General features: G+C 43.8%; 1 protein-coding gene across 1 annotated transcript in view, besides 1 other annotated feature; it reads right to left on the reverse strand.

Annotated features, from left to right (window-relative positions):
• Tmem163 (transmembrane protein 163) overlaps positions 1-13889 on the reverse strand; it is a 187680-nt gene that overhangs the window by 59039 nt on the left and 114752 nt on the right. Inside the window, exons 3-4 of the mRNA NM_028135.2 lie at positions 3381-3424; positions 1946-2037 (exon numbers count right to left, since the gene is read on the reverse strand). Coding sequence (NP_082411.1) covers positions 1946-2037; positions 3381-3424 — 136 coding nt within the window. The remainder of the gene's footprint in view (positions 1-1945; positions 2038-3380; positions 3425-13889) is intronic.
• Positions 4985-7499: an enhancer, noted in NCBI's record as "VISTA enhancer mm790". NCBI's record gives its function as "enhancer in: neural tube[3/3] | hindbrain (rhombencephalon)[3/3] | midbrain (mesencephalon)[3/3] | forebrain[3/3]" and the evidence as "EXISTENCE:transgenic organism evidence [ECO:0001131][PMID:17130149]".

Raw genomic sequence — 13889 nt, forward strand, 5'->3', positions numbered from 1 at the left:
TACTGTAGTGTGGGCTTTAAAAATGCCCATAGCATTTTTTAAATTAATAAACTATAGACATTCTTCTTCCTCTTTGGAGTCTGCTGTGAATTTTACCTTATACCTCATCCCCACATCAAGTTAAAACATGGCACTAAAGGCAAACTGGGTACCACCTCTGCAGAATCAAGGGTTGCATGTTACTCCAAGAAAATGATACTTAGCTCTTGGCATGGGACAGAGCATCTCTCTAGATTGCTTCATGGCTGTTTCATTAATGTCCTTAAACCACTGCATAATAAATTGAGTGGTTACAATACTGCCTGCCAAGTTACAGAATCATCATTTGAAATCTTATAAAATTAAAATTTCTGCTATTTGTTTTTCTTAAAAAAAATTTACCAAAATATTAACTTATTTTCAAAACCCACTCTATCTAAAATGGTGTCATTTTGGATGTCACAGATCTGACACTCCACATTTTTTATAAGAGCTAACACACATCATAGTAAATACTTCACATATGAAGAAGTTTGGGCGGTTTTTGTTTTTGTTTTTTGTTTTTGGTAGTGTTTTGTTTTCTTTTTTCAATCTTTTCTAATGGATGCAGTTTCTTATTATAAAGTTATGTGTATTTGTCTGTGCCTGTGTAGCATCTGTACATGAATGCAGGTCCCTGTGGAGTGACCTCTGAAACAGGATTACAGAGGGATGTGAGCTGATTGACATGGGTCCAGATCCTCTGCAAGAGTAATATGTGCTTTTAACCACTGAGCAATCCCGTCAACCCCCTGATATATTTCCTTGATGTCCTTAATGAACTTGCAGGCTGTCGTCATCTTTCAGGAATTTCTACATTTCAACACATTCAGCCTAAGTCTGAAATCCCTGACACCAAAAAGATGCCTCTATCACTGCGTGTCTGAGTGTCCGTTGACATGAACTCACCAGCCCCTTCTCTCTGGCACCATAAGAAACACACAGAGCAGCATTTGTCAACCTTGGTGTTCAACCATCCAAAACCTACAGAGTCTAGGGAAAACTCTGCATGTGCTGATATACGGGCACCCATACAAATATAAACACACATGTGTAATTGCTCATATACACAAGTGTACATGTATATATGTATGGATGCATGTGCATGTAGGAACATATGTGGCCATCAAGAAAATCCTGCAAAGGAGAATTTTTTCTTTTTCTACTTTTCCAAATTGGGGACTGAAGTATCATGCAGTCTTGGGGCTAGCAAGTAGTAGAGATTAAAGCATGAATGGCTGTGTGTTTGTGCATGTTTTATGTGCACAGGTGTGTCTTACATCAGGTTATTTATAATTAAAATGTCGATATTAACAGATTAAATATTGATTTATTAATTAAAGAAAATATGACAGACAAAACAACAACTAAATGTGACTGTGTGAGCTGGGGATATAGCTGGGTGGTGGAAGACTTGCCTAGCATGTGTGAGAACATGAAGAAAACAGAGACACTAAGAAGGAGAGAGAATGAAGAGAAAGGAAGCAGGGGAGGAAGGAAGGATAGAAGAAAAGAGGACAGAGGGGGAAGAAAAGGATGGTAAGTGAGTAGACACGAGGTTTGGTGAGTGGTTGGATGGATGAGATGGAATGGATGGATAGATCGATAGATGCATGTATGGATGTATGGATGGATGAGTGGATGAATGTTTGAAAGATGAACAAGCAGGTGAACAGAAAGATAGAGGGACAGACAAGAACATATTCACCCCAGATCAGGGAACTGAGCAAATTATAAAGGCTCTATGTGTCCCTGTGACTATCCCAGGAAAGACCTGTCTCATGGCTGACAGGGCACCAGCAAACATCAAAGACAACTTGCATCCTCTTGTCAACATCAGGACAAAGAATGAAGGAGGATTTGTGCTGATGATAATTGCAAGGCCTTCATTTGAGGCTCTTGCAGTCTGGAAGAAGAATCCACTTACATATACTCCCTGTTTGCAGAGTGCACAGCAGCCGCATTGCTGTAACGCCAGAGGACAATGGCCGAGGACAGCACATCCAGGATGGCATCAAACTAGAGAAGGAAACAGGACATTAGTGGTGCTCAGGTCAGCCAGGCACAATGTGAACACACTGGCCAACGGCACAGTGACCAGACAGTGTGGACAAGCATCTTTGAGTGAGTACATTTCTGCATGCTTCTTGCAGCCACTATGAACTCCATGGTGGAACCCTGGGCATCACACACTGTGGCCCTTGTATGAATGGCTCTGTTCTCAGAGCCCCAGGACCCAGCATTCCGGAGATATGGAACAGGAGATTAGAATGGGAAGTACTGTTTTCTGAAATACATGAAAGTGTTTAATCTTGTGACAGGCAAGATGACATTGGCATTTTCCTATACCCAGTAAGTTAAAAAACCTTGGGTGCAAATTCTAATTCTGGCTCTCACTGGAACTGTTCTAGCTAGGTTCAGGAGGTTCAGGAAGTCTCCCAACAATTTGATATCATGTAGAAATTCTATGCCTTTGAGAAAACCAGAGAGAGAGAGAGAGAGAGGTGTTTCTGAGACTGTATATATTGTCCATGTATTATGTGTGTTTATGCACATGTATGCCTATGTTGTGTATTTACATCTGGGTGGATGTGTGTCTATGCTGTGTGGCTGTGTGTGTGTGTTATATGTCTGGCTGTATATTGTACATGTATCTCTTTCTGTGTGTATGTGTTGAGTGTCTCTTTCTAGGTGTGTGTATATGTAGTTTGTGTTCTAGTTACCAGTATGCTCATATGTAATTTTCTGGACTGTCTACAAGCTTCAGAAGAATTTACAACACCCTCAAAGCAACACCCAAAACATTAAGTTCTTACAACAAAGGGCAGATGTGGGTTTGGGACCCAGTACAGAATGCCCTCTGTCTCTGCAACAAGGAAGGAAAGAGCATGCTTGAGGCATGCAGGCTTGCAGCATAGCTGCCTCCATTGACCTATTTCCACCAGGAGTCAGGCAGGAAACTCAGCTCCCCTTAGCAGGACTACAGACCATTTGACTTCTATTGTGAAATCACAATCCATCTCACATCCCGATGTCTCTGCCTACACCATCAAATGTATCACCCAGGTGTGCTAGACCCGCATGCAACCTGGAAGGGCACAAAGAGGTAACCCTCCCAAAACATCCTCTCCAACCCCTCTCAGGACATGTGATCCCAGGATGTGTATTTGGGAAATAGCCCATCCTAAGGCCTTTAATACTACTATGTTGTCATTTTCACGGAAGTTGTCACTAAAGTGACACTTTCCGTCCTCCTCTCGTATCTGCTAAGCACCAGTCTGTTTCATGACTGAGGTGAGAGTCACAGGCTCAGGGAAAGCGTGCAGAATTTCACAATGGTGAGGACATTTCAGGCTACTTACTGCAAACCCGAAGGCAGAGGCGCTGTACCTCATGACGGAGACAGCTAAAAAGAAAGAAAACACCATTCAGATTGACAGCCCCGAGGGTCACGTGTCTTGTTTGTGAGTTCATCAGCACACCAGATACAGCCTTTTCAACGCCAGGGGAAAGTTCCAAGAGAGTAATAGAAATTTTAATATCATTGTCTAAAAATCTAAGAGTTCAAAAAGAAGGAGAAATTATTTTCAAATTCTATGACACTTCCTCCTTCCACTGTGTTCTGAACCATCCATGGAACAACTTCAGGGAAAACAAACCAAACCAAACCACCCACCCAAACAAACAAACAATTAAGCACTTGTCAATCATCTGGCTTCTGTGTCTTTGAAAACAGAAACTGCAAGCAATGCAGTAGGAACTAATTCTTCAGGATGAAGCTGAAACCTGACTCCTGCTGCCTGCACTATCAAGCCTACTCAATTTCTACTCTGAATCCATCCATGCTCACTGGCCTTGGTGCAATAGGTGTGCACAGTTAAAAGACCCCGCCCTGTTGTGTGCCCCACAAAACCACCTGATGTTGAACTGTGACTTCAAAATGTCTGTACATGAGTTCTTCAGTGATACCAGGTCGTTACCTAGGCCACAAAATTCAAAGCAGATGCCCAAATTATTACAGTGAGATATATAAGGGCCCTTAACCCAGATTTATAATTAATCAAGTGCTGTCATCTGGGAAGAGGGCTCAGTGGATTCAATGGTTGCCTTGCAAGACTGAGAGCATGACTTCAACCCCAGCATCGAAGGGGAAAAGCCAGGCATGGTAATGTGATTGTAATCCCAGTGCTGGAGAGGTGGGAACAAGTGGATCTCTAGGGCTCAAGGTCAGGTCAGCCTGGACTACTTGGTAACCACCAAGCCAGAGTAATTGACCCTGTCTCAAAAAACATGGTTGGAGGTGATTAGAACTGTCTCTTCAGAAGATCTGAATTCTGTTCCTATGTCAGTAGTACCCATGTCAGGTAGTTCACAATCACCTCTTATGTCCATCTCCAATGAATTGGACACCCTCTTCTGGCTTCTGTGGGCACTAGTGCACACACATACAGATAAATAGAATTAATGTAAGTATTTTTTTAAAAAAAAGTGTCACACACACCTTAAAAAGTTGTTCTGTGGCCTATACATACACTTGTGTTTGTATGTACATGTAAACTAGAATACAATCGCACACACAAGTACACACACACACACACACACACACACACACACACACACACACATGGGGTGGGGGTTGCACCATGACTTCACTCTCAGAACTACACTGAAAAGTCCCCCTCACATGAGTGAGTTAAGCCTGCCAGATGGATGGATAATGGATAGCACATATGGAATATTAATATTATTCATGTTTCAGGGCACTGTGAGCCAGTGGGGTCCTAATGAACTCAGGGTCCTTCAGAGAGATGTGTTATTCACTTAAGCATCATCTTCATCTAGTTCCTTGATGAAAGACATGCAAAGAGCAAAATGCCAAAATTGGATGGGGGGTGGAGAGTCCTCTGAAGGGTACTCCATGGAGCCTCTGCACCCTCCCACGGCTTCCCACAGTGGCCAGCTCTCCAGCCATGCTGCTAACCAACTGTAAACAGTAATTAGCCCAGGAATCACATAGAAGAGCTCAGTAGCCTCTGAGGAGTTTATCAAGAGTGTCAAGAAATAAGTTTGAGTTTCCTTTGCCCTATAACTGAATCATAGTATGTCCTGATTCTGGGATAAGAACTAATCTAACAGAAGAGGGTTCAGATGTCCTGTTCCCATGTAAAATCACACTAAGGGGCATCCTTCCTTTGTATGTATGTATGTGTAAGATGCATGACTACATGTATGGAAGCTGGAGGTAAAAGCCCAATGTTATTCTTCAAGAGTTTTCCATCTCATTTTGTTTTGGGTTGTTTAGTTGTTTAGTTGTTTGGTTTTTCAAGACAGAGTTTCTCTGTGTAGCCCTGGTTGTTCTAGAATTCACTCTGTAGACTCAGAGACATCTGCCCACCTCTGCCTCCTGAGTGCAGAATTAAAAGCATGCACTACCACCTGGCTCACCTCGCTTTATAATTGAAGGACCTCGCTTTATAATCAAAGGACCTTGCTTTATAATTGAAGGACCTCACTGGTCTGAAGCTTGTCAAGTAACTAGGCTGTCTTGTCCATGCGCCCCAGTGTTCCGGTCTCTGCCTCTCCAGCACTGAGACTACAGCAACACAACTTTTCTTTGTGTTCTGGGGATCAAATTGAGTTGCTATATTGCTATAGAATAAGCATGTGACCACTGGGAACCTTCTCCCCAACCACCAAACGGAAGGGTTTGCACAGAGGCATTTCCAATCTCGCTCATGCAAGAACGAGTTGTTTGGAGAACAGGCCTGTTCCGGGGTAACCAGCGGGGGCATAGAGAGGCCCCAAGAAGCTTCCTGGGTGTATAAGTAAGCACCACTCAAAGCGACCACAGGGTCAAGATGCTGACTGTAAGCTAGGAGCTGACTCAACTGTGAAGGATAGACATGGGTCGCATCAGCTACACAGAACACTGAAGGCCCAAGAGAGGACTGTGTAGGTCGCTGCGAAGTGAGACTTTCCTATGAAGGCTGTTCTTCTCAAGGTGGGGCTATGGAGCTGGAGGGAATCAGAATCCTAAGAAGCCATTTTTGTGAGTATTCACCCATACTGGGGTAGACATTTCAGTGATGTAGCTGGCTGTGAGTCCCCCATGTTTTCCTAAGGAACCCCAAACAATTCACTGGTTCACCAAGGTAGACTTGGGTGGGATCACTTCTTTGTCTGTTGTTGGTCAAATGATAATCTTTGCAGGATGGGAATATTTGAAGGTTTTTCCCCCACATGTTTTCTACATTTTCTGCAGTCATCATATGTAACCATTCGAATCAGATGATATATTTTATTTGTGGAAAAACCTGTCTGCATCACACAAAGGTAAGCAAAAGTCCCAAATGAACTAGCAGGACAGTTCAAATCCAGATCTAGGCCCTGCAAAGTCCCAAATGAACTAGCAGGACAGTTCAAATCCAGATCTAGGCCCTGCCAGCTCGTGAGTGCTTCGCTCTGACAAGAAAGCACATGGTTATGGAAACCATTATTACATGTAGGCTTCTGGGTCCCATGGTCTACATGAGCAGGTTGCTAATGCTTCAGATTTCCCAGGAGTGTGATTGTGGGCCACATAATCCAGGCAACACACACCAGCAGGACATCACTCCTTGCCTGATAGACCTGCCTCCCAGCGTTTGCCTGTCCTAAGGCAGACTGTCATTTATATGTTAAGGGAATCACTAACAGCTACATCACAGAAGGCACACAACATAAGTCTTAAATAAATATTTATACAGGCCTGGTTAAAAAGACCAGATATACTAAGTAAAACCAGACCAAAAAGCATGTTGGCTGAAAATAAATTCAAACAGAAAGGCAGCTGGAAAACGGAAGGGGACCCAGGAGACTCATTGTTAAGGCCAAGCCAAAGGCAAGCCAGCAGCTGAGTAAGCAGGGCTTGGAGGGAGGGTCTGCTCAGCAGAGACAAAGGGCCTCAGAAATACAGAAGGGAGCCACCAAGGACCAACAGCAAGGACCCCTGCTCAACACCCAACAAAGAATCCCACTCCAATCCGCAGCGAGATTTAGAGACAATGAGGACCCATCTGTCATCCTCTCCAAAGTCAGGCAATAATTATCTTGAGCCTTAGCACGTTTTAGCAATACCCCAGGCCCCAAGTTGTTAAATTATGTGAGCAGTAGAACTCTGTTAATAAATCAATCCCGGTTTAATTAGACTATTTCTATCACTCAGATGCCTAGCAAACACCTCCCCCACAGCTGGGGAACAACCCCACCCTGGAGAGCCCTGCTCCATCACCCACCATCAGAGGCAGGCTCCTCTCTCTTGCTTGCTGAAAGCTGGGATTCAAAAGAGCTGGGACCAATGGAGGGGGTAGGGGGATATATTTTTATGTTCTTACTCTCTCCAACAGAATCTTTACTAGTGTCCCTCTTCTACCCCTCTGAAACAAGATTATCAACTACTACAGTTAGTGGTAGGATTTTTGCTTCAGTGGAGATGGGGAAACTGCTTAATGAACATATTCTTAAGAATATGATAAAAATATGTTGTATTAAATTCTCAAAGGAAAAAAGACTAAGTCAACTTTGTGTAGAGCTGGAGAGACGGCTCAGTTAATAAAGTGCGTGCAAGAGAGCGTGAGGACCTATGTTCAATGCCCCAGAATCGACCCATGTAAAAAGGCTAGGTATATTGGGTAGTGTGTTCTTACAATCCCAGCATTGGAGAAAGGAAGGCAAGTCAACCATCGTGGGTCACAGGTCACCCAGCCTGGCCTACCTGGCAAGCTCTAGGCCACTGAGAGACCCTGTCTCAAGAAACAAGGAGGATGGTAACCTGAGACATGACAACTAAGATTTGACTTCTGATCTCTGCACACATGCACACATGTGCACACATGTGTATCCCTACTCACAGACACATGTGAGTACACGTGTATAAACATCCTGTTGCCATGATTTCCTGAGCATGGTGAGTTGTACCTCAAACTGCAAGCCCAAATAAGCCTTCCTTCCTGTTGGTTTTGTTCCTTGTTGTGGTCAGACATTTGACCACAGCAATGAAGAATTACAGATACTACCTAGTCACTCACAGGTTGTGTACAGGTGGTGGCTTCCATGGTATATTATCAGAACTGGGCTGTTGTCAGATATTTTTACTATCAAGTTCTTATTAAAGTATTCCAAGTCCTGGAATAGAATTTTCCTCACATAGGGGAGATATTAATATCATGTGGGATATTAAAGGCCCAAGGGAGGAACTCACTTTAATGAGCAATTCCTAAAACTAGTATCGGTGACCCAGAAGAGTGACTATCTTTCTTGCCTGTCCCCCTCTCCAAAACTAAAAGCTAAAGCTATCAGCACTAGAACCGGATGGCATGACTGTTGTCTGCCAAGGTTGTCCTCCTTGGCCTGGCCCTACAGGTGCCACACCATACCCTGAATATCTCTGATATAAAGTTTTGTCATACAGTTTGAAAATCGATTTCATTCTAGTTATTTTGTGTGCATGGTATGGAAGTTGCAGATAACTTGTGGCAGAGAACTTGTGGGAGTCACTCTCAGAGCCTGCAGACTCAGACTCCGGTTTTCATTCTTGGTGGCAGATGCCTTTACCCACTGCGCCATCTTGTTGGCCTCAACAGTACATTATACAGAATATGTATAATGTATGGTGAAGAGAAACCTACTGAACAGGCTTTAACGACTTGACTTAGGAGATGGTCCTGAAAAAGGTTTTTTTTTTTCTTTTGAGTTTAACTGGAGTCTTTAGAGGACCATTAACAATGCTACTCAGGGAATAAAAGTTAAACATAACAGACAGAGTTTCTGTCTCTCTCCCCTTCCACTCTCCCACAGAAATGCAGGCAAGTAATAAGAAACTGTTATTAGACGCGTTCTCACGCCCGGCCAGGAAAGACGCAACAAACCAAAATCTTCTGCGGCAAAACTTTATTGCTTACATCTTTGGGAGCCAGGAGGGCAAGCGCCCAGCGCCCAGCCCCAAAAACGAAAGCCCCTTCAATAATGAAACCGAAACCCCTTCCCTCTTTAGGAGAGTTATATTTCGCCTAGGACGCATCACTCCCTGATTGGCTGCAGCCCATGGCCGAGCTGACGTTCACGGGAAAGGTAGAGTACAAGTAGTCATAAAATACCCTTGGCTCATGCGCAGATTATTTGTTTACCACTTAGAACACAGGATGTCAGCGCCATCTTGTGACGGCGAATGTGGGGGCGGCTCCCAACATCTCCCCCTTTCCTTTTAATAAGAGCAAATAGGCCACCCATATTAATGAGAGTGGAGATAGAGGTCAAATCCCCAGTGTGTAGGTAAAGGAGCCATGTACAGGATTAGCTCTTAGGCTCACAGGCTTTTACCCAGAGCAACCCTGACCTGCTCCCGTGTCGTTTTGCCTGGGGGAAGGGAACTAGGACACTGAACCTTCATGAAAGATGACATGTCTCCCTAGAATAGGCTCATATATGCCGCAGAGCCTTTCCATTGCAGTGCTTAGCCGTGCAACTCTCTCGGGCTGCTGAAGCACACTCACTCTATCCCGTGCAATGAGACTAGCCTCATGGGATATAAGAGCTGAGTGGCCAGCGACCTATTGCCTAAGCATAGATATATCAGGGGAAGCTCCATGTTCTAGTCCTGCAAGCGCCTGGGCAATAACCACCTTGTCTCTCCTAGTTTGGGCCTTAAGCTTACAGACCAATCAAAGAAGCAACACTAATCCACAGCAAAGTGTATCTCCAAATAATATTAATCCCACCCATTTTTTAAAGAAAGAAAATGCTGAGGAGATCCAATTGGGTAATCCTTTGGTCAGCGACAGGTCCAAGCGCGTGGAGTTGACCTGAAGTCTCAATTCCCGAAGGATCTGTTCAAATTCAGCCATCCAATTCTGTAACATATACTGAAAAAGACTTTTTGACAATTTAGCTGCCCTAGTAAATTTAACATACTGAATGGAAATAACACACAATCCCGGAAACTTTTGTTCACAACCCTGCTGAGTTATTTGTCATAATACATCTAGTTGTATCTGGACAAGATCTATGAGTTGATTAACCAGCATGAGACCTCTCTGTATCTTGACATTAGCTGAGGCCTGTTCATCTATGACTGTAGTCACTGAGGCTGACAAAGTGTTAATGGTGTCAGTCGTCTGGACCTGTCCAGACAGAGCCAAGGCTGTCTGAATCAAGGCTAAACCCAGTTCCTAGTTAGTGGTAAAAAAGCAGGAGAATACTTGAGCATTATACATCACCGTCATTGGGAGTGGAAATGTCGACATTATCCCCCAACGCTGCTCTCTCTTTATTATTGACGCCCTGGACATCACCAAGACGAGGGACATTAGTATTCCCTTGGTCAGTCTGGATTTTTCGGGTGAGTCTTTCTGGTATCCAAAATGGGTTGTCTTCATTCTGTGGGAAAACACAGATAGCTCCCCTGGATCTTATCAAAATAGGATCCGGGCCATACCATTTATTATCAAGGACATTTTTCCATTTAACCATCTCATTGGGCCTATCTGGCTCTGTACAATGACGTTCAGCCGCAGTATGGCCATGAGCATCAATATTTAAAAAATTGAGTGTAAAGAGTGCCAAAGACACAGACACTCTTGGTGCTCGGGGTACAGTCTCCTCAAAAGTTCCCCTCTTCTGTTTTATAAGATAGGTTTTGAGGGTGCGATGCGCACGCTCAACAATACCCTGTCCTTGAGGGTTGTATGGAAGTCCAGTCAGGTGGGTCACGTCCATCTGACGGCAGAACTGTTGGAATTTTTGAGACGTATAAGCTGGTCCATTATCAGTCTTAAGGAGTCTGGGTTTCCCCCAAGCACTCCATGCCTCAAGGCAATGTTGAATCACATGTGAGGCTTTTTCTCCGGTTAACGGAGAAGCAAACATGATGCCAGAACATGTGTCAATGGACACATGGAGATATTGAAGTTTTCCAAAGGAAGAAACATGTGTAACATCCATTTGCCAGACCTGTAGAGGTCGAATACCGCGTGGGTTAATTCCCACATGAGGAACTGGCAAGAACTCACAGCAGCTTTGACATTGAGTAACAATGTCACGGGCTTCTTTTCTTGTCAAGGAGAAACGACTGCGTAATGTTTCAGCCGTCACATGAAAATTGTTATGAAAATTTCTTGCAGCCTCTACCGGGGATGATAGGGCAGCAGCCATCACTTTAGTGGCCTTATCTGCCAAATCATTTCCCAGAGCCATGGGGCCAGGTAGGCCTGAATGGGCTCTAACATGAGTAATATAAACAGGAAATCTTCTAGATAACAAAACTAATTGTATTTGCTGAAAAATATTGGCAACTCTACTGGAAGGCTTAATCACTCCAGCCACTTCTAAAAGATTTACTGCATTAACCACATAACAGGAATCTGACACAATATTAAGGGGTTCTAAAAAGGTTTTTAAAACTTCTAAGACCACTAAACATTCTACCACTTGAGGTGAATTTTCATTATATTGTTTGGATACCACTTTACCATTAGCCACATAGGCACCTATGCCAGTTTTTGATCCATCAGTATATACCACAATCCCATTTTTAAGTGGGTTTCTTACTGTTATTTGTGGAAACACAACAGATTGATTTTGGGCAAACTGTAAGATTGGATGCTTTGGATAATGGTTATCTATTTTTCCTGAAAAGGAGGTAACTAAAACTGCCCAATCATTAGATGTGGCTGCCAAGGTTTGAACCTGTGCAGCGGTATAAGGTACAATTAAAAGATATGGACTTTGCCCAAAGTGGGTGATTGCTGCTTTTAGACCTTTAAGGGCAAGCTGTGCAATTGCATCAGGATACCAATCTATTATTTTAGCTGGGGATACGTTTGGATGGATCCACAACAATGGCCCATTCTGCCACAAAACTGCAGTTGGCAATTGTGCTGTCTTAAAGACACACAAACTGAAAGGTTGCGAATCCTCAATACGTTGTAATTGTGCATTCTGTAAGGCATTTTCCACTTTTTGTAAGGCCTGGTTAGCAGCTAGAGTAAGAGTCCTAGGGGAGGAGATATGAGGATCTCCTTCTAAAATACTAAACAAAGGCCTTAACTCAGCGGAAGGAATCTTTAAAAAAGGTCTGAGCCAATTAATATCTCCCAACAGCTTTTGAAAATCATTTAAGGTATGGAGGTGATCTCTTCTTATCTCTACCTTTTGGGGCACAATCTTATCTGGGGACACCACAGAGCCCAAGAATTGTCCTGTATCAGAAATTTGGACCTTTTCTGTGGCTATCTGTAAACCCCACTGACTTAAAGTTTTAAGTAGAAAAGGATATGCCTTTTGTAGCATGGTAAGGTCTTTATGGCACAGGAGGATGTCATCCATGTAAAGGAGCAAAATTAAAGAGGGGAATTGTTCCCTCACTGGCAAAAGAGCTTCTTGCACATAAAGTTGGCACATTGTAGGACTATTGGACATTCCCTGTGGTAAGACCTTCCATTGATACCTCTTATCAGGTTCCATGTGATTAATAGAGGGGATGGTAAAGGCAAATCTGGGCCTATCTCTTGGACACAAAGGTATAGAAAAGAAACAATCTTTAATATCTATAATAATTAAATTCCAGCCACGTGGTAAGGCGGAAAGTACAGGGAGACCCCTCTGTACTGGGCCAAATAAGTTCATTTGCTCATTAATGGCTCTGAGGTCATGGAGCAGTCTCCACTTTCCTGACTTTTTCTTAATTACAAAAATTGGAGTATTCCAAGGTGAGGTAGATGGCTCAATATGGCCTAGTTTTAATTGTTCCTCTACCAGTTGAATCACAGCTTCCAGTTTTTCAGAGGATAGGGGCCATTGAGGAACCCACACTGGATTCCCCGTTTTCCATGGTATGGGCCGTGCTGCCCCAATGGCCGCTATGGAAAACCCAGACCCTGTCTGTCTTGGTTTCCATTAGGTGAGATGGGCTCTATCCTTCCCTGTTCTTGATGTCCTAACCCTTTTCCTTCTTTATAACCCATCTTTGCCATGATATTTTTTGCTTTAGCTGAATACCCTCCTGATGGGGCGTTTTCATTGGACAAAATAAGGCCCAAATGCTGCATAATATCCCTTCCCCAGAGGTTAACCGGGAGTGGGAGCACATAAGGTATGAATTTCCCTTGCTGTCCTTCAGAGGATTCCCACGTCAAGGCAACGGAGCTTATAGTGGGACATGATTGATATCCTAGGCCCTGTAATGAATGAGATGACTCTGTGGTGGGCCATGCTTTGGGCCACCAATGTGTAGAAATTATACTTTTATCTGCTCCGGTATCAAGGATGCCTTCAAACTCTTTTCCGTTGATCTTAAGGCAGAGCTTAGGTCTATCATTTAAAGATACAACCAAATAGGCAGAATCATTTCCTGAGGAGCCCATCTTCTTTATCTCAGGTCCTGCAGATTTTTCCCTGGTATTATCAGGGAGGAGCAGCAGCTGAGCTATCCTATCTCCTTTACTAATAGAAAAAACGCCTTTAGGGCTTGAGCACAGGACCTGTATTTCAGGGGAATGTTGACAATCCATAACTCCAGGGTGGACTACTAAGCCCTGTAAGGTGAGTGAACCCCGGCCGAGAATAAGGCCCATGGTTCCCGGGGGCAAGGATGGTATAGGCTCCACCGGCACCGGCTGAATACTCATTTGAGGCATTAGTAGGAAGTCGGAGGCGGCACGCAGGTCCACCCTTGTGGGTCTTCCTGGGTCGCCTCTCTGACTGCTTCCTGGGTCCTGACAAACCGGTTCCCATATCTTTGAGGGCCCTGGGACCGAGGGCCCGATGACCCGTTTTTTGGCACATAAGCTGATTGACTATCAGGTGGGGGAAGGACTCTGCCCTTTATATCCCTCACA

Source organism: Mus musculus, chromosome 1 (assembly GCF_000001635.26).
Source record: "Mus musculus strain C57BL/6J chromosome 1, GRCm38.p6 C57BL/6J".
Lineage (NCBI taxonomy): Eukaryota > Metazoa > Chordata > Mammalia > Rodentia > Muridae > Mus > Mus musculus.